Source organism: Zeus faber (genome assembly GCF_960531495.2).
Source record: "Zeus faber genome assembly, chromosome: 12".
In the NCBI taxonomy this organism is placed as follows: domain Eukaryota; kingdom Metazoa; phylum Chordata; class Actinopteri; order Zeiformes; family Zeidae; genus Zeus; species Zeus faber.
Genome location: NC_137196.1, coordinates 27,926,345 through 27,951,344, shown reverse-complemented (window position 1 = coordinate 27,951,344; position 25,000 = coordinate 27,926,345). Strand labels below are relative to the sequence as shown.

Genomic DNA, 25,000 nt, shown 5'->3' with positions numbered 1-25,000 from the left:
GAGGCGGGGACGGTCTTGCCAGGCTCCGTGTCTCCCGGACGTTTCCCCCTCGGTCCAGACGTCGTTATCCGGGCTCTGCATTGTGCGCCGCGAGCTCCACGGACCGGTGGCCCCAGCCGACCGTGATCGAGCCCAAACCGCCTACGTTCATGCTCTCGCTCTGAGATCTGTAAACAAACGGGACACTACTTTCAAAGACCCAGATGTGATTTGAGTTTTTTTTTGTTTTTTTTTTCATGCGAATGGACCGTGCTGCTGTCAGATTGAGCTCGGGCTCCATTTCACCCGTCAGCACACACACACACACACACACACACACACACACACACACACACACACACACACACACACACACACACACACACACACACACACGTTACATTGCCTGATATTTTTTTATTTTTGATATCGTCTCTATTTTGGGGAGAAACCCACCTTCAAAACGATCTCCTGGTTCCAAATAAAAAAGAAAAATACAACAAAATGAATTAACTCGGCATGGTGATGTCAGTGGCACCAGGAGATCATTTGATGTGCCCCCAGAATAGAGACAATAGAGACAATAGAGACAATAGAGACAATAGAGACAGCTCCCTCTGAAAGGAGGAACTAATATTGTTTTATTCATTTGACAAATTTTCTGTTATTCCTGTCTGGCCATTTGTTTTGCCTTTTCATTAGTTTCTCTGTCTTGGACCTTCAATGATCTCATAATATATCCTATAATATGCCCAGAATAATAGACTCCTATTCTTCACCTCTTTGTCGCCATGGCAACCAGCTATTACTTTGAACCTATGTGATCCAATTTATGTTTTGTTTTTCCCTCTGTTCCCGTGAGTGTGTGTGCAAACATGTTTGTGTGTGTGTGTGCGCGTGTGTGTGTGTGTGTGTGTGTGTGTGTGTGTGTTTGTGTGTGTGTGTGTGTGTGTGTGTGTGTGTGTAGGGCAACCTGTCAAAACAGTGCAGCCCTCATATGCACATTGTTGTCTACACAAAATGACAGGCTGTCTGCAGCATTCTCTCTCTCTCTCCCTCTCTCTCTGTCTCTGTCTCTGTCTCTCTCTCTTCCTCTCCATCTCTCTTCTTTCTCTCTATCTTTTCTCTCTCCCTCCCTCTCTCTCCCTCTCCCTCTCTCGTCTCCTTTTCTCTCTCACTGTAACGCACGCACATACACAGCACCAAATCAACTGTATTTTTCGTTTTTCGGTTCTGTTTGTTTAGCAGTTTCCCTGATTGGTCGTCACACAGAATGCACCTGAACCATCGGACCGCACCGGGGGAGGGAGATGGAGCGAGATCTCCCAGAGGGGAGGACCACTTTCCCATCGCCACTAAAACAGCGAAGAGTTTAGCAGCAGGATTGGCTAAAACCCAAATATTAGCAGAAAATTTGAGGGTAAAGCAATTGACTGTTGAAAAAAAGAAATGGACGTAGAACCTGCAACCTCACCCGTTGGATTCTGAACAGGCGATTTGAAGCGTTGAGTTTGGGCTTACGCTCACCGCCATCTTGGCAGCAAACACGCCCACCCACGCCCACGAAAGACGGGCCTGATAATCAAGGCGACCACGCCCCCAAATATAACCCTCTATTAAAACTTAAAGGGGACCTACAGTAATGTCTTCAGTGCTTGTGGACATACCTCCGGGGCACACACACACACACACACACACACACACACACCGTGAAATAAGACGACTCAGTCCATATTTTCAGTTTTTCTGTCTCAGAAAACGTGTGATCCAACAAGCCATTCAGATGTGTCTCCCAAGCCTACGCCACGTTGGGTCTCCTTAGAATTTGAGTAATTAAAAAAAGTTTGTTGAATGGTATATGAAAAATTGCCGATCGGGGCGCTCAGGAGCTGTGTTTGCATATTAAAATATATTTATGATGCCCCTTATTTAAAATGATGATTTGTAAAGTCCAATAAAAAATGACCCTAATTCATTTTTTTATTCATTATTTTAATCTTGTCTGATAACGGTTAATGATCGCTTAACGAGGGTTAGCCTCACTAGAAAGAATTAGAAACGCCCCCCCATCTGAGTTGCTCCACCCACGGCTAGGGAAATAATAAAAACGGAATTAAAAGCAAGAGGAATCAAACGCAACTGTCCGTGACGAAACTGCAGACGATGGAAATGCAACTATTTGAAAAATAATTCTGCTGCCTGTTTCTTAAAAAACAAAACAAAGTATGCGGTAGACAGACTGTAAGCTGCGGTGCGCGTTACGCCGGGCGTTTCTCCAAACAAAAACAATAAGAATAATGTTTTCATTGGAGATGTTTTTATTTAATTTATTTATGTTCTTTTGTTTTCCAATATTTACGAATTGAATGACACAAAAAGACCGGTCTCCCGGTGGGTCACCCGCGGAAAGAGCCCCCTCGAGAGCAGGACGGTTTAGAGGCATGTTAGAATGGCTAGAATGCATAATCTCAGTGGTATTTTTAGCAAGATAATTAGACATCAGACTCCGAGACCTATATTTACTTGTTGAAAAGGAGCATAATAGGTCCCCTTTAATATCTTCTGAATGGAAAAAATACTTGAGTCGTTAAGTCATAGCTTGTGCTGAAAATGTAATAGTTTCAAGCACTTTCACATTGGCCTCAATACCTGGCCGTAATGATTACCACATATGTTGTAATACAGTCATTCTCTCAAGGGTGAATCATCAAGTTTTATCAAGTGTTTTTCCACAGCTTTTCAACATGGACGGCGGTGCAATACTACGCACATGAAGTTTGGGGAAGACAGGGAATATCTCCAGTAAAATGGTGCTTTAAGGTAGGACAACACACTCATTACAGACAGTGCTGCCGATGGATCTCCTGTAATGTCTCGTGATAATTATTATTTAGTGCTTCCACGTAATCAGGCATGCATTTGATTTGATTTTAACCACTTATTTGAGGCCATGTGATTATTGGTACTCGTAAGTAATTTTACGCACCTTCAGGTGTTATTTTAAGTATTACTCTGCTGCACTGAGACTCGGGAGATATCCGACCAAATAGAAATCTCAAAGACTTCCTCATGCATTCATTCCTATTACCCGTCTCATTAACTGCCAAAAAATGAAGAAACGGACTCATCATACAGCCATTTACAAATACACCCTGCCTCCTCCGAGCCGCGGCCACGCCCCGCCCCGCCCCGCCCCCGTTTCCCTATTGATTCGCACAGACAGTCACTTTAAATTAACGAGACATTTACAGGAGCTGCGTTTCAGCGGCAAGGTAAGGAAAATGTAAGTGACAACTCCTGCGGAGGGAGTGTGACGGGCGGCGACGGCGACACCTCCGCAGTGTCTCGCGGGAGAGGCGCTCCACATCCTGTCACTTAGCTAAAGACCCTGTCACATCCAAAGTGCGCCTGCAAAGCCTGACTGCAGGGGAACCCGGAGCCCGCGTGAGGAGCACCGAGCCCTGTTTAAGGATGAGGAAAAGTCTTCTTTGAGCAACAGCTAACGCCTGGATTTAAGGAATCCTGTTGCCTCTTCCCCAGACCCTCTTGCAAAATATGAAGTCAGAAATTTTTGGCGGCGGGTGATGCAACCTGCTCTCTCTCTCTCTCTCTCTCTCTCTCTCTCTCTCTCTCTCTCTCTCTCTCGGAGCGATGGAAAAATGAAACTGCTCTACCTGGAGGCCGCTGGTGTCACCTGTCTGTTAGGATGCCACAATAACCACACCGACCGGAGATTCAGGCACGCGGAAACGTACGTGTAGTGGGCCGGGTCGCATCGGGGGGAAACAGATCGTTTCTCGGATCCTTTACAAATTTAAAGAGGATACACAAAGATACGGTGGCCCGGCACAGCAGATATACAAGCAAGAGGAGTTTAACATCCTAGCAAATCCGACCGAGGGATCACAACAGCACGGCTGGATGTCATTAACCCTCTAAAATATGACATCAACGTCCCCATTAAAATAAAATCCTCACCCTCCAAGTCACATCTTTTTCTGAGGTTTCAAGGGGCTTCATCATATTCCGTGATGGACGTGTGCGACTGAGAAGGCGGGGTGGGGAGGCAGAGGGAAGGGGAGATCGGATGATGAAGAACACCATGCGACCGAGCCGAGAAGGGAGGTCAAAGGGAACGTCTGATGGCATCAAAGCCGTGGAGATGTAGCAGGAGCCGGAGAACATCTCGCCCAACTCAAAAAAGTCCAGGATCAGAGCAAAAAAAAATAAAAAATAAAAAAATCCCAGACCACTGCCATGGGTCTCAAAGCGCCGGCGGGCACAGACAGCGGGAGCGTCTGGGCCGGCCCCGTCCCATCTCCCGACCGGTTTGATAAGTTGAATCCTGATCTCCTGTTTGGTGTGACAGCGTCGATTCTTTGGGAGATTCGGCTCCCAACACGTGCCTCGTCGCGGACGGGTATCGAGGGTGACACAGACGGGCCGCTCTTCTAATTCAGATTCTGCCATGCTTTCGGAATGATCCTCCGTTAATCTTGTGCATCTTTGCATTCCAAATGTATTCATGAATTTGTGTTTAATTCCTTATTATTTACCTCCTCTATTTGCAGTCATTTGTCCGTGATCCTTTCTGTGTATGTATAAACAAACATGACGACTGACAGCTTCGTCGTCGTCTTACGCTCAGATGGGGTTGGATCTACAGTATATTGTGCCCCTGTCTGGAACCTGTATGTGACACATCTCTCTTTTCTTGCCTACAGCTCTGCATGCACATGCTTATATAATGCTGGGTTGTACGCACACGCGCGCACAGATGACGGGAGTGTCCAGTCGTTCCAGTGTCCGGACCTTTTTCCCACACGTTGTACACGTACGCATCCCGTCCACTACACAATCAGAGTTCATCCTTTAACGGTCGTTGCTTTTGGCGCTCTTTTCTGCTTTTATTTCAGGGCTTTTATGACACGGGGGGATGAGGCCCGACCGATTAAGCAATTAGAACAGGTACGATGAAAACAATGAAAACAAACAAACGGACGGGACAAGCGCGACAAAAACGGACAGATACGCGAGGGACGAGCGAGCGGCGACGCAGTGAAGCCCAGTCGGTGGCGCTCCCGGTCAGGCCGTCATCACATTGAAAGAGGAAAAACACATCATCCGGGCGGTGTTTAGGGGAGGCACTTGAAGTGTGTGTGTATGTGTGTGTGTGCAATGCGTCAACCTGAATGTGCATGGGAGCGCGCTCTTAAAAGGTCACGGAAAAAAAACGTTGCCGTAAAGAGTCGTGTTGCGCATTCGGATTAACCCGCACACGTCGACGAGGCGGAGCTGCGGCGGAAACGCACATTAACACCACCCTCGGATCCCACCCCCCCCCGCCGTACGAGAGGACCCGCTTGGTGAGCAGGGGTCGATCCGGACCGGGCCCCCGGCTACACGGCGAGAGGCTCGTGGAGAGGCTGCGGGGCGAACGTCGCCACACCCACCCGGCGTCTTTGGCAGAGCTGCGAATTTGGTTTGGTTTTGACGCCAGAAGTTGGCCGGAACCGCAGTATTTTTTCAAGCCCGTCGTACTGAGGATCTGTTTGGTCCAGCTTTTTGTCGCTGTTGCTGTCGCTGGATAATAAACTGCTGTGAGAGAGCTCGTTCCACACACTGTACGTACGTGTGTGTGTGTGTGTGTGTGTGTGCGTGCGAATAAAATAAAATAAAGTTTATGAAGAAATACAAAAGTCAAGTGTCAAATATGTCTTCCACGGCATGTGGTTAAGAGGGTGCGTGTGTGCGCGTGTGTGTGTGTGTGTGTGTGTGTGTGTGTGTGTGTGTGTGTGTGTGTGTGTGCGTGCGTGTGATGGAGTGGCATAATAAATAGCCCGGTATGAAATAATGATGAGGTTGGATCTAAAACAGTGACAACGGGGAAAAATAGCCCTGAATGATGCATCGACCCAGGGCTAAAAATGTGCAAATGAATTCAGTTGACTTGACACTCGTCCAATAAAAGATTGTCAGATGATAGGAGGGTGTGTGTGTGTGTGTGTGTGTGTGTGTGTGTGTGTGGTGTGTGTGTGTGTGTGTGTGTGTGTACCATGCATGTTTGTATGTGTGTGTGTGTATGGGGGGGGGCAAGAGGAGAGAGAGAGAAGAACAATATGTCTGTCTATTCAAGGGTCATGAAAGTTAATAATAAATATGTGTTGATGTGCTTCGTGCTGAGGGCTTCTCCTTCATCTTCTCATCCTCCTCCTCCCCTCGTTCTGTCCTCCTCCTGTCCCTCCCCTGCATCCCTCCGTTGATCGCCCGCCCCCCGTGTCTTCCTCCCCTCCTCTCCTCATCACTGTCCCGTCCTTTCCCCCTCCTCCTCTCCTCCTCCTCCCAACACCTCTATCCCCTCTTCTCCTCTCCTCCTCCTCCTCTCCTCCTCCTCCCCTTGCCTCTCCACTCCTCACCTCCTCCTCTCCTCCCCTCCCCTCTCCTCTCCTCGTCACTCTTCCCTTCACCCCTCCTCTCCCCTCCTCCCTCTCTCCCCCTTTCATCTCTCCCCTCCTCCCTCTCTCCTCCCCTCACCGCTCTTCTCCTCCTCCTACCCTCCCGCCCCCTCCCCTGCCCCTCCTCTTTAACGTTTCTCTCCTCTCTCCGCCCAACCGCCGACGCGCAGTCAAAACGTACGAGCCCCCGATATCAGTCACCCATCAGGTGGGATCCAATCAAGTAAAAATGGTCGCGCGTGGGGTCGGTTGCGATGCCTGTGACTGCACGGCTGCGACTGCGCGGCTGTTCAGCGCTGGGGGAGCGACGGCCAACCACGGCCCCGATTGCCACGAACATCCACCAGACACAAAAGGCTGTAATGAGCCTGTTCATCGAGAGCCGCGTTCTAATTGCTGCTCTCACTCCGCGTCCCTACGTAACCATAATAAGGCTCGTTGATCATGTGGGGGCCTGCGAGTCAGACCAAAAACAACATCCCCAAATAACTCCTCTGATTGATAACCCTGTTGCCGCGTCAAATAGAAGTTGAGCGATAGATAAATATAGCTTTGCAAATATTCAATTGATCTCTTCTTATTTTATAACTATCATCATATTCATTTTCATGTTCCTCCATATTTCATTCAGACACTCATTCTATTAATTTCTATAAATACCCATTTTAAAACCGAAAGATGAAGTCGGCGACTATATCTTTTTTGTTGTTTTGTACATAAATATTCATGTGAACTTTCCTTTTCTAGTGTGTTTGTTCCTTTCTTCGTGTCTCCCTGAAAGCTGTACATCTTGAGAGGCGTCTGTTCGTGCCAAAGAGTGGAGTGCTGTCTATGAATCTATAATGTAATCCACAGCATAAGGAGACACACATCACTCACACACACACACATGCGCACGCACACACACACACACACACTAGGTCGGAAAAAAAAAATGAAAAAATGAAAAAAGCCAATGCACTGGAATCTGAGAACTGTGTGTAGAAGAGGCAGAAAGAGAGAGAGGGAGGGGGAGAGAAGGAGAGAGGGAGGAAGAGAGAGAGGGAGAGGGGAAGAGAGAGAGAAAAAGAGAGAGGGAGGGGGAGAGAGAGGGAGAGGGAGGAAGAGAGAGAGGGAGAGGGGAAGAGAGAGAGAAAAAGAGAGAGGGAGGGGGAGAGAGAGAGGGAGGGAGGAAGAGAGAGGGAGAGAGAGAGAGAGGGAGAGAGAAAGAGGGAGGAAGAGAGAGAGTGAGAGAGAGAGAGAGAGAGAGGGAGGAAGATAGAGAGAGAAAGAGAGAATCTCTGTGTATTTGTGTGAATGTTTTTGTGCATTGACTAGCATTAGATTTTATTATACGGTCATACTGTGTATACCTACTAGGTAATTGTGTATGTGTGTGTGATTGATGTGTGTGTGTGTGTGTGTGTGTGTGTATGTTTGTGTATGTGTGTGTGTGTGTGTGTGTGTGTGTGTATGTGTGTGTGTGTGTGTGTGTAGACATTCATCTTAGTATATATATATATATATGATTGATTGTTCTAGTGTGCAAGTTCACGTGGTTTACTGCGTGTGTGTGCATGCGTGTGTGTGTGTTTATGTGTGTGTGTGTGTGTGTGTGTGTGTGTGTGTGTGTTAAGAGTTTTATGGAGAGGAAATGTGTGTGGGGGAGGGGTGCGTGGGAGTGAATTATGCCTTTTTTTCAGCAGGGGAAGGGAGGGGCAGATATATATGTATGTGGGGGATGGGGGGATCAGGAGACTGTATGGATGTATACTAAGTATGCATGGGGTGGATGGTAGTGCATGTGTAGCACACAGAACGCTTTGTTTCAAGCCCGTTTGTGTGTGTGTGTGTGTGTGTGTGTGTGTGTGCATGTTGTGTGTTTGTCTCTGTGTGCGCGTTTGACTACTGCAGTGACTTTTTATTCGGATGTGTGTATATGTGTAGTGAATGTGTTGGGTACATTTTTGTTTGTGTGTGTGTGTGTGTGTGTGTGTGTGTGCGTGTGTGTGTGTGCGCAATGTGTGCATGCCTGGGTATGTACACGCTTGTGTGTGTTTGCGTCTATGCAAGTGTGTGTTTCAGTGGGCGTACCGTACAGTGTCTGTGTGTTTATGTGCACAATGTTCTTGTGTATGTGTCTATATTGTAGCAGTACGCATGTGTGTGCATATGAACATGCTTGGAATGAGTGTGTGTTTGTGTATGTAGTGCAGGTGATGTGTAATGGATGTGTGTGTGCACATGATGTGTGTGTGTGCATGCGTGTGTGTGTGTGTGTGTGTGTGCGCATGTGCATTGTTGACATTGTTCTGGATAGGGATGTGTTGCTGCCATTAAATGTCATTCAGAACGTCTTTCTTTTGTTGTCTCTTTACATTCGCAGCCTGCTGGCTCTTTTAATCAGGAATTCTCTCTCCCTCTCTCTCCAGCTCCTTCTCTCTCTTCTCATTCTTTCACCCCCTCCCTCTCTCTCTCTCTCTCTCTCTCTCTCTCTCTCCTCTCAGAGTTGATGTGATTGATTTGTGCAAAACAGCATAACATTTAATAGAAACCCTGCAGACTCAAGGATACTGTCCAGCCGAATATCTATCTCAGTCATAACACCGCTGCGACACACCTGGGTTGGATTTGTTGACCCGACCACGCCGTAACTTCACCGCATTATGTTTTTAACGCACATCGCGGAGTTCCAGTGAGTCAGTACCATGTTCCACTTGACCCGTTGAGTTGCCCTATTTGTACCCCCACCAACATGTGTCTGGAAAATGCACAGCGGACCAATCGCCCCTGCCCTGGGAAAATCCGCTTCCGGGGAGGCTGAGCCGTCCTGTCCCATCTGCCGTGTTTTGTGACTCTCCGAGTGCAAACCACGATGGTCCCTGTATAATAACTTCTGCCCGTTTACTCGCAGTGAGGCGGTCGCCGGAGGCTGTCGGACGGAGCCAAGAAAGCCCGATTGACGGGTTGGACGCGGGCGAGGGACCAATCGGCGTCGGTGCCCGAGATGAACTTTGAGGAGCAAGCAACAGGGTTTAAGGAATTAGCTTCTCTCGCGGAAATTGCTGATGTGCGGGTAATTTCTGACCTCCCACGGGAGTCGCGGGGACAAATCCCGGCAGAAGGAGCGCTCTGTGCGTTATTCTTCTTTAAGTTGTTCAGGTGGAGCTCGAGCAGAGTTTCACCACCGTGCGCAGCTTTGAGCCGCCATTAGACAATGAATTCACAACCAGAGCCTCCTGGATTGGATTCAACAGCTGGTCTGTGCATAGAAGCGGTTCAGTGCATCGCATGACCGACGGTGCACAGAAAAATGCACAACAACAAACATGTAATGATATTAGGACACATCAGACAAACACCCTCAAAGGGCTTCAGGCCGAAGTATAGAGTTGCAGATAAACAAATGATTAGGAAGAAAGCAGGGGATTGTATTCGGCTCACGATTGCACATTTAAAAAAAAGAAAGTCCAAAAGTGAACTTGAAACCCTATTTATCTGTGTATGGGAGTTATTCATTGAATTTAATTGAGTTAAAGGCTGATATGCAGAATGTGACCCGTTTTTAATACCCTGCCGGCTGGTTCGCCAATCACCTCCCCGTCTTCCAAACAGCCCGAAGCCACCGAGGTGCCCTCAGAAGTCACTTTAACAACCTCTCAGTAGACCTTTCATAACTACCTATCCTGGCCAGGAGCCTGTCTATGTTCCCAGGTTCCTAAGTTGCCAAGGTTCTACAGTATGTTCCCAGGGTCCTATGTTCCCCCAGTTAAATATTCTGTCAACACACATAAAACCCTCCTATTGTGTTTGGGTCACTTTGAACCCATTTCAAGGTAAATGTCTCATAAATATTATCCAGTCTCGTTTATTGGAACAACGTTTCAAAACAGCTATATAAACGTAGCTGAAAAACCAATGTTTTTCATTTAATTTGATTTTGAAGGTCTCTCGAAAAAGAAATGTTGGCTCTGTGGTGTTCTGGGTCAAGACTGAGCCGGCAGAGAATATAATATTAAATAGTGTGGTTCTGTGGATAATATTTTTCTCAAACTTGACCGTAACCCTTCCCACAATACGCCATATTAAGTGAAAACAGAGTTGGGGAAAATCTTTTTCAGGTTCCCATTATGTTCTATACAGGGCTAGGGAGTAATGCACCATGGGAACACAGAGCCCTGGGAAAGCACAGAATGCAGAACTGGGGAACATGGGACCCTGGGAACATAGGACCCTGGGAACATAGGACCCTTGGAGCGTGCATATGTAGAACTGCGGAACATAGGACCCTGGGAACATAGGACCCTGGGAACATAGGACCCTGGGAACATAGGACCCTGGGAACATAGGACCCTTGGGAACATAGGACCCTGGGAACATAGGACCCTTGGGAACATAGGACCCTTGGAAAGCACATATTATGTAGAACTGAGAAACATAGGACCCATTTTCATGTTCCCATTGTGTGCCATATAAATATGGGGAACTAAGGACCCTGGGAACATAGGACCCTGGGAACATAGGACTCTTGGGAACATAGGACCCTGGGAACATAGGACCCTGGGAACATAGGACCCTTGGGAACATAGGACCCTTGGGAACATAGGACCCTTGGAAAGCACATATTACGTAGAACTGAGAAACATAGGACCCATTTTCATGTTCCCATTGTGTGCCATATAAATATGGGGAACTTAGGACCCTGAGAACATAGGACCTTGGGAACATAGGACCCTGGGAACATAGGACCCTTGGGAACATAGGACCCTTGGGAACATAGGACCCTTGGAAAGCATATATTATGTAGAACTGAGAAACATAGGACCCATTTTCATGTTCCCATTGTGTGCCATATAAATATGGGGAACTTAGGACCCTGGGAACTTAGGACCCTGGGAACTTAGGACCCTGGGAACATAGGACCCTGGGATGTAGAACTGGGGAACACAGGCCCCTGGGAACATAGCCCCTGGGACAGAGCCCCAAGGACAATCCCCGGTGTTTCCTTTGAAAAGGAACAGTGTCACTTTCATACATTTCCAAATGACACCCGGTAAATACGAGTGGCCTGGCCGCTCCCGCGTGCTCCATGACGTGACTGCGCCCCTAGATGGAGCACGTGCTCGCACGGCCACCGCGCGCGCTCCTCCCGCGTAGTACGCACACAAAACAATGACAAATATATATATATATATATATATATATATATATACATATATATATATATATATATATATATATATATATATATATATATATATATATATATATATATATATATATATATATATATATATATATATATATATGTACAAAACAAAATGTTAAAGATAGTTGTTGTTTTTTTTTACGTTTCCTCAGTTTCATAAGTTCCAGTACATTTCTAAATCAAGAAAATAAAACAAGAGGCAAGTTTTACAAACGGGAGTTCTTCTCGTCCGTCGCGTCCCGTTGACCGTCCCGCCGCTCCTGCCGCGCGCACCACCGGCACCGCAGCCCTTTGTACGGAAGGGGCGCGAGCCGGACGGGGCGCGCGGAGGTCCGGGAGGCGCGAGCGCGGGCGGTGACCGGGGACGGGCACGCGCGACGGAAACGTCGCCGGTTTAAAACCTTTGTTTTTCCACTTAATTATCAGAGACACACGTGAGTTGGGGAAAAAACAAACAAACAACCAAACAAAAAATAATAAAAATACCAAAAAAACCATTATTATTATTATTATTATTATTATTATATTTTTATTATTATTATATTATGAATATTATTTTTTAATATTGTCATTTTTTTACCGGTTGGTGGTTCCACCGGGAAGTTTCACCCGACTGTGCCGGTGGGAGAGCGGACATCCCGACCGCCCCCCGCCCCCCGCCCCCCGCCCCCTAAACGAGTCGGTGTCGGTCACTCCTCCAGCCCCCCCCCCCCCCTCCCCCCTTTTTCTTTTTCTCTTTTTTTCTTTTTCTTTTGACTTACTCCGCAGTTTCCAGATTCGCGGCGCGGAGAGGAGACTCGGACGGTCCCGCCGCTCCTCCGCCAGCTCGTCCCCCTCCTCCCATCCGTTGGAGACGGCACTTTCACCGAAATTGCGTGACGCGGACCTCGAACTTCCCCCAACAGCAGTTTTATTCTCGTTTGTTTCCAGTTTGTTGTTACTGTTATTATTATTATTATTATTATTATTATTATTATTATTATTATTTTCCTAAATTGACCCGGCGCTTTGAGAGCCGGACTGCCGAATTGTGTCCGCGCAAGTGGATGGTTGTGAGTGATGGATGTGAGAGTTTACCCGCCGCCCCCTCAGTCTCTGGCCGCCTCGGAGCACGCCAGGCTGGGGCAGCTCTCCTACACGGACCCCGCTCTGGCGAACAAGGTGAGTGGCGGAATCACGGGGGCTCTTTTTGGGGGTCTTTCCGGAGAATGGGCTTGTGATTTTTTTGTAATGTGGTTTCATGTAACGTATAGGTGGGCTAGCGCAAAAATGATAAATGAATAAATACATAAACAAATAATAATAATAATAATTATAATTATAATAATCATCATCTTAATAATACCAATTAAAAGTAAAAACAATGGATTTCAGTGTTGGACCAGTCTTAAAATGCTTCAGTAGTTCCACCTATTTTTATACATATTTATTATTTATTTTTGATAACAAAAAAATAGACTTAAGAAACTGAATTACTTTTTATGTACCTTCATTCATCTCACCCTAACCCAATTTGAGTTGGGGGGAAAAAGCCCTCAAAGAAACAAAAAAAAAAAAGCCCCCAGAACAGACAGCGAGTGAATAGACAATGAGTCATGTTTTCCATAGTAGTTCCACTTTATCTTGGGTTAATTGAATGGTAATTAACCGCTTAAGTTGGTAATTAGCCTCCAGCCATGAGCATCTTGGGGAGCGTTCACCTGTCCCCTCCAGGAGAACAAGAGCAAATGGGATGCTGGCGTGTGTATTGAAAGCATACTTAAAAATGGAATCGCTTGAAGGCTTAGAATGGGAATAGTACTACTAGTTATTATTCCAAGCCTCTTGCATGCTTGTGCAACTCTGTGTCGTTGACTTGTATTGAAGTCTTAATGTTAACACACGCACGCGCACATACACACACCCGCACACACGCACACGCGCGCACACACACTCACACGCGCACACACGGGCGTGCGCACGCACACTCGGGATTCAGGAGTGTTAAACATAAAAACACATGAATATGCTGAGGACACAAACAGCCCTCTGTCAATGTCCGTCTCCAAAGACCCGAGGCTCATTCGATGTGCACCGGTGCTTGTGTTACACCGGGGATCCTCCATCAGACTGAGAGCCTGTTAACTTGCCCTGAGAGACACCCGCGCTCTCGTCACCCCGGGACCCGCCGCCGACGCTGCCGTGACCTGTTTGCGAGTGCCGAGCCGCCGTTTGAGAGACGGTGGCGTAATCCCTCAGCCCCGCTTAGACAAGGGCTGACTTACTGACAGCTCTCGACGCTGCATCTTAACTATCGGGCGGCGTTAAATCCCATCTTACTTCTACCATGGGTTTACTGAGGACTTTCACGCTCACATTAGTATATAACCACTAACTGGCGGATACACAACCCAACCTATTCTAACCCGGACTTGTGCGCCGGTCGTTTCTGGCAGACAGTCCCGTAGTTCTGCCTTGACTCAAGCACGCCCCTCGACTGTGTTTTGAGCTGAATCTGATTGTTTTAAAGAGTTGAATGACTAACTAAACAATGGCTCTGTAAGAACGGAGCGCTGATGAACTTCGTAACTGTAGCTGTATAGCGCTGTCACACTCACACTGTATCACCGAAACACTGTAGCCCTGTAATACAAGCACTACAACATTGTTATAGTGCTTTTCACCAACACCACCAACGCTAGCACTACAGCACAATGTGTCACACTATAACACCGTAACACAACAGCAACGCACCCGGAGATTATGCACAATAGTTACTAAACCGAACATAATAGCTAACCCTAATTCCTACCTAGCAACTAACGTAAACCAACTGATTCCCCAGAATATTCAATCTTGTAAAACTGTATCACTTCACCACTGTAGCACTGTAATACGAGCGCTACAACATTGTTATAGTGCTTTTCACCAACACCAGCAACACTAGCACTACATCACACTGTACCACACTATAACACTGTAACACTACCAGTGTAAAACTGTATCACCCGAAGCACTGTGGCAAGGCAGCGGCATCCAGCAATGGGGCACTCACGCATTGTAACACCGTAGCATCACAACTCTGTGGTTCTAATCTGTATTTTTGTGTTTATGAAAGAAAGAGAGATTTTGCAGACTAGGGATGAGAGAGGAAGGGAGAGAGAGAGCGCCAGAGGTTTGGGGGGGTAGGGATAGAGTAGAGAACAGAGAGGGAGGGAGAGAGAGAGAGAGAGAGAGTTGGGGAGAGGGAGAGGAGGCAGATTGGGGGTAGGGATGTTGTAGATGTGAGGGCGAGAGAGGGAGAGGAGGTGGTGTAGTGGGGGTTGGGCAGGTTAGGTTTGTACTATATTTCTCTGTCTTTTGATTCACGGCTCTGTGGGTCTGATAGAGGAGATCATGTTACTCTGCCAGGGAGGAGGGGGCGGGAGAGAGAGGAGAGACGGGAACGGTGGAGGAGAAGGAAACAGAAAAGAGAAACAGACAGAATGGAAAAGAAAGCATGGAGAGTAAGAGAATAGCAGAGGGGAAGAAGAGAGAGGGGGGAGTGAAGCACACTGAAAGACCAGGAACAGAATGAATATATCTGTGTGTGTGTGTGTGGGTGCGCGCCTGTGTGTGCGTGTGTGTGTGTGTGTGTGTGTGTGTGCGTGCGTGTGTGTGTGTGTGTGTGTGTGTGTGTGTGTGTGTGTGAGAGCATGCATTTATCTGTTTGAGGTGTGTATATACAGAATGTGTGTGTGATACTGGGTGCTAATGCATGTGCGTGTTTGTGTGTGTGTGTGTGTGTGTGTGTGTGTGTGTGTGTGTGTGTGTGTGTGTGTGTGTGTCTGCGCATGTGTGTGTTTATGTGTGAGCATGCGTGTATCTGTTTGAGGTGTGTACATACACTATGTGTGTGTGATACTGTGTGCTAATGCATGTGTGTGTGTGTGTGAGAATGTGTTTCAAACACAGTTCAGTGTTTGGGTGTGTGTAAAATGCATGGCATGCATTTGTGTGTGTGTGTGTGCGTGTGCGTGCGTGTGTGGGTGTGTTGTGAGACTGCATGGAATGACAGATAAAGCCACAGACTAACAGGAAATAGATTTACATTGCGCAGGAACACAGAGACAAGCTCTCGAGTACGTGCACGTGTACTGTAGTGTGAGATTCTCCAACGGATAAAATCAAGTCGTTATGAAAAAAGTGTGTGTGCCCTTGTGTGAATACAAATGGGGATATTTGTGTGGATGGCGGCTTGCGGATGGATGGCGGAATTCTCGTAAATTTAGTTCATGTAGTAGGACGTATATTGTATCCACCTGCAGTGTAGGTCATTTGTCCTCGTGGGGATACTCCGTATACAATAGCAAGGTTACTTAATACATGAACTGTACCCAGTGGAGTTACTCGTTTTTTTGACATAAGCATTAGTCACCCGTCATCACAAGTTGATGAAAGTCATCCATCCCTCGCTCCCTGAGATGTCGTCCAGCGATCGACTAACGCCAACAGCGCACCGACAGGCAGGGTTTCGAACGGGATCTCAGCCTTTAATTAGCCTGCTGCTTGTCCTTCAGCTTCTAGATACCAAGTTCAGGTGGAAAGGCTGAGGCCGTGTCAAAAGGCAAGTGGATGGTCCCCGGATAACCAGAGCGCCTCTCCATCTCGGGTCGGGAGACGCCGGAATACGACCCGCGGAGCGTCACCTCACTCTGGCTTTTAATCACGCGTCACAAATAGACCCGTACTATACTGCGATCCTCCTTTTACCTTCTCAATTAACGACGAGTGAACTTGGCCCCGGGCTGCCGTCGTGAGGCTCGCCGTCGCCTTATTGAGTGGCGGATGCCCCGCACAATATCCGTCACGGACTTTTGTACGACAGAAAGTACACCCTCGGGTACTGATCGTACTGGGTGTTTTTATTTGATAAAAAAGAAAAAATTGATTATTCCTGAGGTTATTCAGTTAAATGGTCAAGTAGCACTGAAGTACAAGAGAATCAAAAAAAAATGAAAAATGGAACTCCCTGATTTTTTCAAACTAGCCAATTCTCATACAAATCACCTCAATATAATCAGCACGTTGTGGTCTGTCGTCATCTTTCAACTCCTTCCATTGGACAAAAAGGTTGCTGAAAACCAGGGCTGGACCTGACTCAGAATTTTGTCGGTCGAATCGGATTGGGCTGTTCGATGGGAATATTCGGCTGTTCGGCGGCTGAATCCGGTCTCCTCGTGCGCGTGTGAGAGCCGGGCAGAGGGGGCCGGCCCCGCCCCCCTCGTGCATGTCTCCGTTCCGGCGATGGAGCGAGCGGGCGAGCGTGAGAGAGAGAGAGAGAGCGAGAGAGAGGGGCGATGTCTCTTCTGATAATGGTGAAAATGCTTCTTAAGTCGCTTTCACACACCCGCTGCGACCCTGAAATTATCCGGCCATTACCCGGAGGAGCTGCATGTGTGAACGCAAATGTCCGAATCAGTTGGACCGGACATTACCTGGACTTTACGCAGCCAGCACCCTAGTACAAAGTCAGGGTACCGTCCGATGGAGCGGTATGTGTGAACGTAGCAGGTGATTTAGTTTATATAGCGGATACGTCCAAATACATGGAGTATTAACGCTGAAAACTATTTTCTACTTTTGAATCCCTTTTTACGTTCCGGCTTTCAGCTGACCATTCCATTCTTTTTTTCGATCGTGGCTAATCTACTGCCGTCTGAACTTCCTGATATATTTAACATGTAAAGCGATTTATTTCCCTCGTGTCAGAATAATTTGCCACCATTCCACCACAGAACAGTGAAATCCCCAAGGCGTCACTTTCACGTAATGATGATGGAAGGCTTGTCTTCCATCTGTGTCACACTGATAAACACTGCTGCTACTTCTCCACGCCCTGAATACTGTTGTTTTGAAATGGAATAAAAAAATAGTGGATTGCAAACAGTGATAACTGCAGGGTTTATTTAATAATATAATATAATGTTCGGATCATTGATCATCAACAGCCTGCCTTAGTGTTGAATTCCGGTTATTTACGTGAGCACAGTTTTACCCTAGACCTTTCAATTGCTGGATCATAGTGGAGGATTTTCTTTGCCGAAAAAAAAATAGATCTTCCCACGTGCACAAGTCATTTGGATCCAGAGCAAAAGACGGCAAAGGACCGGGAAATAAGGATGAAGAAATGTCCAAAGAAACGGTGGAAACAGTGGCAGCCCCCCGGGTCTCGCGCTCAGAGGGAAAACGATTGAGCGTTTGCAAAAGAGTGATTGACACAGGGATCCACGAATCCTTGCTTTGCAGAAATGACGCCGTGCGCTGTTTCCTCTGACAAAGTGCTCCAACACCGAGCTGGAAAAGGAGCTGCGCTTGATAATTTACAATACTGGGAAAAGGGTTAAAAGGGCGTCGTCGGGGGGCTTGTAATACCGATGCACGCAAGCCTCTGGAAGGCAACGTTGTTTGGTGGGATACTCGGTCGTTAAGGAGGTGGAGGTGGAGGTGGAGGTGGGACCTTGGTAAACTCTGATCTTTCTCATTAGTTTTACACCAAATGTTGGAAAGGGGGCGTATGATTGGGTCACTTAATTTGCGTGAGAGGCAGGGTCGAGAGATAATATCATTAATGCTTATACTACACCCCTTTACGATGTTTGTAATTTCCATTTTCATATTGCAAATGAGAACGGAACACAGGGTGCATTCCTGCCGGAAACACGAGCTCTGCCCGGCCGGCCCAGCCCCCCCGGAAAACAGAAGGGTCCCCCTTTTGCTGACCTCCATGCTCACGCAAGTTTAATTCAAATGGTATGGTGGTATAACATGGAGACGGTTCGATCCCTCGACGCTCTGAAGGCAACAAGTTCAGGTTAAACAGTTTTAAATTGTGAATTGAAAAATCAATATCATCCAATCTGAGCCGATTATTAAATATGCGATGTCACCGAAGGGGGATGGCAAAACAAAATGAGGAGCCTGGATGACTTGGAAGGGCCACAGACACACAGGATGGAAGGGAGACAGGGTGAAAGAGAGTGAGAAGGCGCAATGTAAACACGTGCGATTGTGAAAGCTGGGCGAGGTATTTCTAAAGCAAATACAGGGAGAGAGAGGGAGGGAGGGGGGACGGGGATGCAGGAGAAGAGATACAAGGAGTTCAGCTCGAGGGTCCAAAAGGGGGAGATGGGGGAGCGGGGCAGGACGGGCGGGGGAGAAAGGAAGGTAAGGAAAGAGGTGAAGGGAAGTGCGGTAAATCGGCGATCGGCACGCCAGCGTCGCGACAACCCGTCGCATACGCCGCCGTTTTAATCGAGGCGGAAGGTCGCGCCAGGCGGAAAGCGCCGGCGTTGTTTTTACGCCACGGCTCTGTTTTTACGCCACGGCTCTGTTTTTCCAGGCGCACAGGGTAAGCTGGAGCGTAGCTTCCCATAGAGGTCCGTTCAAAAGAGGTATTTAGTGAAAACATTTAATTTCCAAGCCTGGTATGCATCAAGCACGTATTTAAAATGGCCGATGTGCCGTACCAACCTGGCTTACGGAGTTGAACAAACTAATAAACTTTCCCCCACAACAAATTAAACCTCACTTACGTTAAGGAAATATTATCATTGCAGCAGGAAAACAAATATCACGCCCAGGAATAGACTTCATATTTTAGTTTTATGAACTCTATTAGTCTGCTGTACTGTACCTGAGTCACTAAAGTGTTGGCTCCAGTCAAACTGACTTGTCAAGCAATCGAGTTGTCCCGTTCAGAAATCTGTCCGTTTATTTACAAGGTATTATTAGGTTATTAATAAGTTTTATGAAATGTCCAACAATATATCCGCTGCATGTTTTTCTTCATTTAATAATCGAACATCAAATCACCGATGACAAATGATAATCGGAAACCACTCTACTACCAAGACAGCTCAGAAAATACACACAATATAGGTAGTGGAAACCTCCTTCATCGTCCTCCTGCTGTGGTTAATTGGGAGGAAGCCGCCGCTGCCGTCCCTTCGGCTTCCGACCCACGGAGGAAGAAGAAACATCACGAGCCAACCCGACCACGTTGATGAACAAACAGACTCCAAATGCGAATGAAATGGAAAGTAATAAGGTTGAAAACGGAGGTAAAATTTTCACCTGCCCGTTGAAAGTGCAGAAACTTCACGATTGGAATTGTCGAGCGCCGGGAACGCCGCCCATGCGAGGACACCGACGGGTCGTCAAATCGCGAAGGTGGCGAGTGGCCGGCGATGTGGCTTCCGGTGCGGCCCAGGGGGTAAGAAGACACAGAAGACCAAAAAAAAATCGTCCTTTTTAAACACCGGATCCTGGGGAATTGGGACGGTGCAGGACATTCCGACCGTCAAAATAAAAGCTTGCGGGACCCTTTTTTCGCCCAACCTTTCTGAAAGGGTCCGGCGGTTCCGATGCCGTCCCTTAGAACCGCAGTGTTTTGGCTGCCTTGCAAGGAAAATAATACAGCACATTGCGCCGCAAACATAAAATGAAAAAGAAAAAAAGCTGACGGCGTCGCCTTGAATGAAAAGCCAATCCAGACCCGTTAAATCTGGGAGAAATTGCACAGGCATCAAACTGAATAAACAGCTGTTTGTTTGAGCTAAACAAGTTGGATCTGCTTCTGGAGACGCATTTTTTTTTTTCCGCCCCTTTGAACAGCCTTCAAAGCATGAGATGTACCGAGGAGCGGAGTACTACTTCAGTGGCCTTGTAGTTTCTTTCTTTCTTTCTCTCTTTCTTTCTTTCTCCCTCTGTCGCACGTTCACACCCCCGCGGCCCCACCCTCCCTCGTCCCTAAAATGTGATAGAGTCGAGTGTTGTCATCCAGGCTAATTATCTCTCTGAACACAACTGCCGGAACGTCTGTCCGTCACTCTGCGTGGCCGTCCGTCTGTCCGACTTGGCCACGAGGGGGCCGCGTCCAGTCACCCGTCGCTTGACCCCACCCTTCTCCCGTCCGTCCTCCCCGCCGGGGGACACCCGGAGCCTCGTAGACTGCCGGGCCCCCCCCCCCGCGCCGTCGCGTGCCTCCCAGTCTAAGCCAAGGCTTTCCATTTATTCTATTCCACTGGTGGCGAAACGCGGGGACGGCAGTGACGAGGGCTCCTGGTTGGTGGAGGTGGGCCAAATGGAACAGATGGGCGGAGATAGAGCGGTGCCAGGAGAGACTAATTATCGTGATTTCGTTTCCAAAACAAACATATTGCAATCAAATCGCATATTGCAATCATTCCTACATTGTCCTCTGTGTGCACTTGTATTGGCGCGAGTAACTTGGATCACATTATCGGATATTTTTTTTGGATTGGTTGAATCATTTCGGGGCCTCGTCGTCGGCTTTTGTTCCTCAGTCATGTCACGATTACTGAGTTCAAAATGGCCACGGAACGTCCCTCATTATTTGGTGGCAGCCGGGAATATGCAACTTTTAAAAGCCTGTAAGCTCTTTTTTTTTTGGGGTTCTTGTGTCTTCCTTGTCTTTAACGAGAGTTGGCTTTCTAAATGAAGGTTAATAGTCGTTGGTCTCTTTCCTGGCTCTCAGTGAGCGGCGTCTCGCTTCCCGTCTTCCCACCCCTCCTTGTCTCCGGACACAACAACCCTAAACTCCCGTGTTATTAAATCAGTGGGATCATTTTCCACCTGTCCTACGCTCTCTACCTCCAGAGAAGGAACTCCACCCGTTCTCTCTACTCCCTGTCCGCTCGCTCACTCTCCGGCGGCGGGTGAGCGAAGTGCTTGTGCGCAATGTCTGCGAAAGACACTTTGAGGCTCTGAGTGGCCTTTTCAAGAGGAAAAATAATAGGATGTAAGAATATAAAGACCTGTCTCCGCAGACACCGGACGTGTTTCAGCTTCTTGTCTCTGCAGCCGAGCGCCACGCTTCGGACTCGCCATTTTTCAGAATGTTTTTTTTTTTGGTCACCAAAACGAATCGTTTTTAAAATATTTGTGTGAAATAAATGTTGGTAAAAAAAACACTAATTGTGCTTTATTTGGATTCGGCTCCGCCCATACCTTAGGTGCTTTTTGGCAGGCAATGTTACTGCTTACATTCAAAACACTCGATGCGGGAAATGTTCTTGAACATTTCAGGGATCGACTGCATGTGTGAAAGGGACTATACTGTACACAAAACAGGCAACATGAAGCCATAAATAGGCCATTTATCACTACAATGCACAAGGCTCTGCAGATGTTGCTTTTATGAGATTCTAGTGAAAGCTCAACACTTCATTAGTTCAGCTCTACCCAAACATTGTCTTTAGTCTTAGAGCTATTCATTTCTTTCCCTGACAATATTTTGAAAAAGTAAGTGCCTACTACTCTTTTTAACACCATTTAATCTCCATGTTCTCTTTCAATTTGAAGGAGAACGCAACAACCATGGCAATAATGCTTAAGGCCTTTTATGCAAGTACTGTATAGGGTTTATGCTGCATCCTATCGAAGTCGGAACTTGGAAAAATCCGATCCCCCTACTTGGAAAAGTGCAGGGGGAGGAATTCCAAGTCTGAATTTGGGGGGGACGATCGCTTTGGCCAGAATTTGCCGAGGTAACGGACCTGATGTCACAGCACACACCGTTAACGGTGAACAAAGTCCACTTCACGCAGTTTTTTTATTTGAAAACAAGTCTAACTTGGATCTAAGCGGCGACGCGTGTGGAATTCACAAACTTGCCCAACAAACACAGTTTTATTGCGGGTGCCCATGTTCTCCCGGACAGAGGCAATGGAACACGTTTGGCTCAGAATTGGGGAGTACAGACTCTGAATGACCAGTTTTAATCCAGCGTGAGTGGGACAGAGCACACTGTCTTTCAGGTACATTTTGAGGGAAAGTAATTAGTCTGCTCTTAACGTTAGTGACGACCACTCAACTGTTCTGAGGCGTCCACTGGCTTGCACACCTGTGTTCCCCTGTATGCAGTGGTATATTTTTAGAGAATGTTTTGTTAGAAACTGACAGTTTGGAATCACTGGGTAAATGGAACAGCTGGCGCTGGGGGAGTGCGGTGCGTGGAGGAGGGGGTTGAGATGTGACAAAGGTGAGAGTTCATCGTAGAACACACACCTTTTTAAGCACTTGGTCCACACCTCAACGTACTGAAACACAATGATGCCCAATGGGGGTCTGTTTGGTCTGTGTGTGTGTGTGTGTGTGTGTGTGTGTGTGTGTGTGTGTGTGTGTGTGTGTGTGTGTGTGTGTGTGTGTGTGTGTGTGTGTGTGTGTGTGTGTGTGTGTCAGAAAGAGACAATGGACTTGTGTTTGTAAATGTGTGTGTCCCTTTGTGTGTGTGTGGGTGGGTGTTTGTCTTTGTAGGTGCATGTGCGTGCGTGCTTGCGTGTGTGTGTGTGTGTGTGTGTGTGTGTGTGTGTGTGTGTGTGTGTCCTCTTCAGGTCAGATTTCTCTCCTGAGGCAGTGTTTTAAAGGCAGTCTTTCATGTTGATTTAACAGTAAAGGTTTCTTCGTCGTGTCCTCGTGTCACACGCTGACCTTCACGACGTGGATGAACAAGAGCAGATATGACTTTTTTCAGCCTCAAGCCTAAAAATATGAATGCCCGCTCCGCACTGTCGACTGCTGTGCGGCATCTGGCGAGCTTCTATACGCACTTCAGGTTCTGACATTTCTTTTGTAAAAATTCAACTCCTGTAATCCTAAAAAGGCAGAACCTTCTCCAGATAGGATAGGGTATTACTTCATTTATCCTGAGGTAAATGATTGTGCGGCAGTTGCAGTAAAAAGTAGGAAAGGAGTGCAAATATATGAAGTGCAAATACACAAAATAAACAATATAAGAGTAAAAGGGTATCAGTAAGGTGCAATAACCACATGTACATCCATAAATGTTACTGGTTAGCGGTAGGGATCATGATATAAATGTTATTTGGTTAACACTAGGTTGCAATTCCAATATGCACAACGCCGAAAGAAACAGTCAAAGTAAGGGTCGTAAGTTAAAGATTATCTGTAAGGTGAAACCAAACGTAAGAATGCTAGAAATGGTCAGTATCGTAAGTAGAAATGTCAACAAGTTAACGGTAAGGTGCAGTCACAAGGTATTCCCATGGCCAAAAATGTGGTGATCACAATATCAACCAGTGAACGGGAAGGCACAAATCCAATATGCGATGTCCGAATATTACACGTGAACGGTAAAGATCACAGGGATTTATGAGAAGTGCTGCAAATAGATGTGTATGTATAATATCAATCTGAAGTAGAGGTAAATGTATGTGGTTAGATTCAAATGTTCAACCATTTTGTCGGTGATATTTCAAGTAGCGTCCCCGTCGTCTCACATGAGACTGGTGGTGTCCCGTCAGTCAGAGGGGGGTAAATGACTGTAATCCACTGTGTTATTCCGGAGAGAAAGGGGGAGATGCAAGGAACGGAGCCGGAATGGAGGCTGGAACCACCTCGGCACCTCCTGCCTCTGCCGTCCATCTCTCTGCCTGAGGTAGATGGGTTGCATAGCTGGATTGGCAAGGATTTCCCGTGGCGGTTCCCCGGTGCGTCGCGGTCGTATCAGTCTGCCGCTGAAGGCGAGAGTCATTGTCCGTGACGCTCCGCAAGCCTGCGCGGCATCCCCCTCTCCGACTCCACCGCCGGGAAAACCGAGCTCTGCCGATTCTGTTGGCGTCGGCTGACCTCGCCCCGTTGCCCCGGCGCGCCACGGCAGAGAGAAAGCTGCGCCGGCTGCCACGGACCGGTGGAAAACCCTCAGACTGGTACCGCGGACATTGGAGCCTCCGCAGAACGCGCACGGCCTCCGTGTCCTTTGCCCCGGGCGGGCCTCGCTGTCCGGGCGCGCTCCCGGGCTCTCGCCACGGCGTCCGTGTCCCCCCAACCCCCTCTGGATTCAGACGGGCGTAGCGATTGTTTTCCCTCGCGCTGAAGTCCGCCACCAACTGCTTCCTCCGCGCCGGTGTCGAGCTGCAGATGGTTCCGCCCACTCAGCAGCCAGTTAAATGGGTTTTATATGTGTGTGTTTTTTTTTAAGTTGTGTAATGCATGGTAAGCATAAAGCCCCCCCATTAAAACCATGAAGTCTGACTTCCTCACACTCCACAACAGCCTGTGATTAATTAGTTGATCCTTTGATAGCGCGGCTATTAAACATTTCGAGATTATCACCGGCAAGGTCCAGACCCGCGCAGATTGGAACTGAAATGACTTTCTCCAGCGCTGGCATGTTTGTATGCTTGTTGTACAACCATCATAGATATAACCGGGCGGCGGGGAGCTGAAACTGGGCACGCGGAGAACAATCTGGACGCCCTTTTTCATTTATTTTTTATTTTTTCTTTTACCGAAAGAGAGAGAAAAAAAAAAATCAATGCGCAATTTTCTGCAATAAAAAGAAAACGACAGCTGTTGTCATCGCAGAAAGATTCCC

The 25,000-nt window shown here is 47.5% G+C and overlaps 1 protein-coding gene across 1 annotated transcript in view; it reads left to right on the top strand.

Moving 5' to 3' along the window:
* Window positions 1–12,681: 12,681 nt before the first annotated feature.
* tox (thymocyte selection-associated high mobility group box) overlaps window positions 12,682–25,000 on the top strand; it is a gene marked incomplete at both ends in the record, with an annotated part of 48,964 nt that continues 36,645 nt past the window's right edge. The window contains one exon of the mRNA XM_080010508.1: window positions 12,682–12,783. Coding sequence (XP_079866634.1) covers window positions 12,682–12,783 — 102 coding nt within the window. The remainder of the gene's footprint in view (window positions 12,784–25,000) is intronic.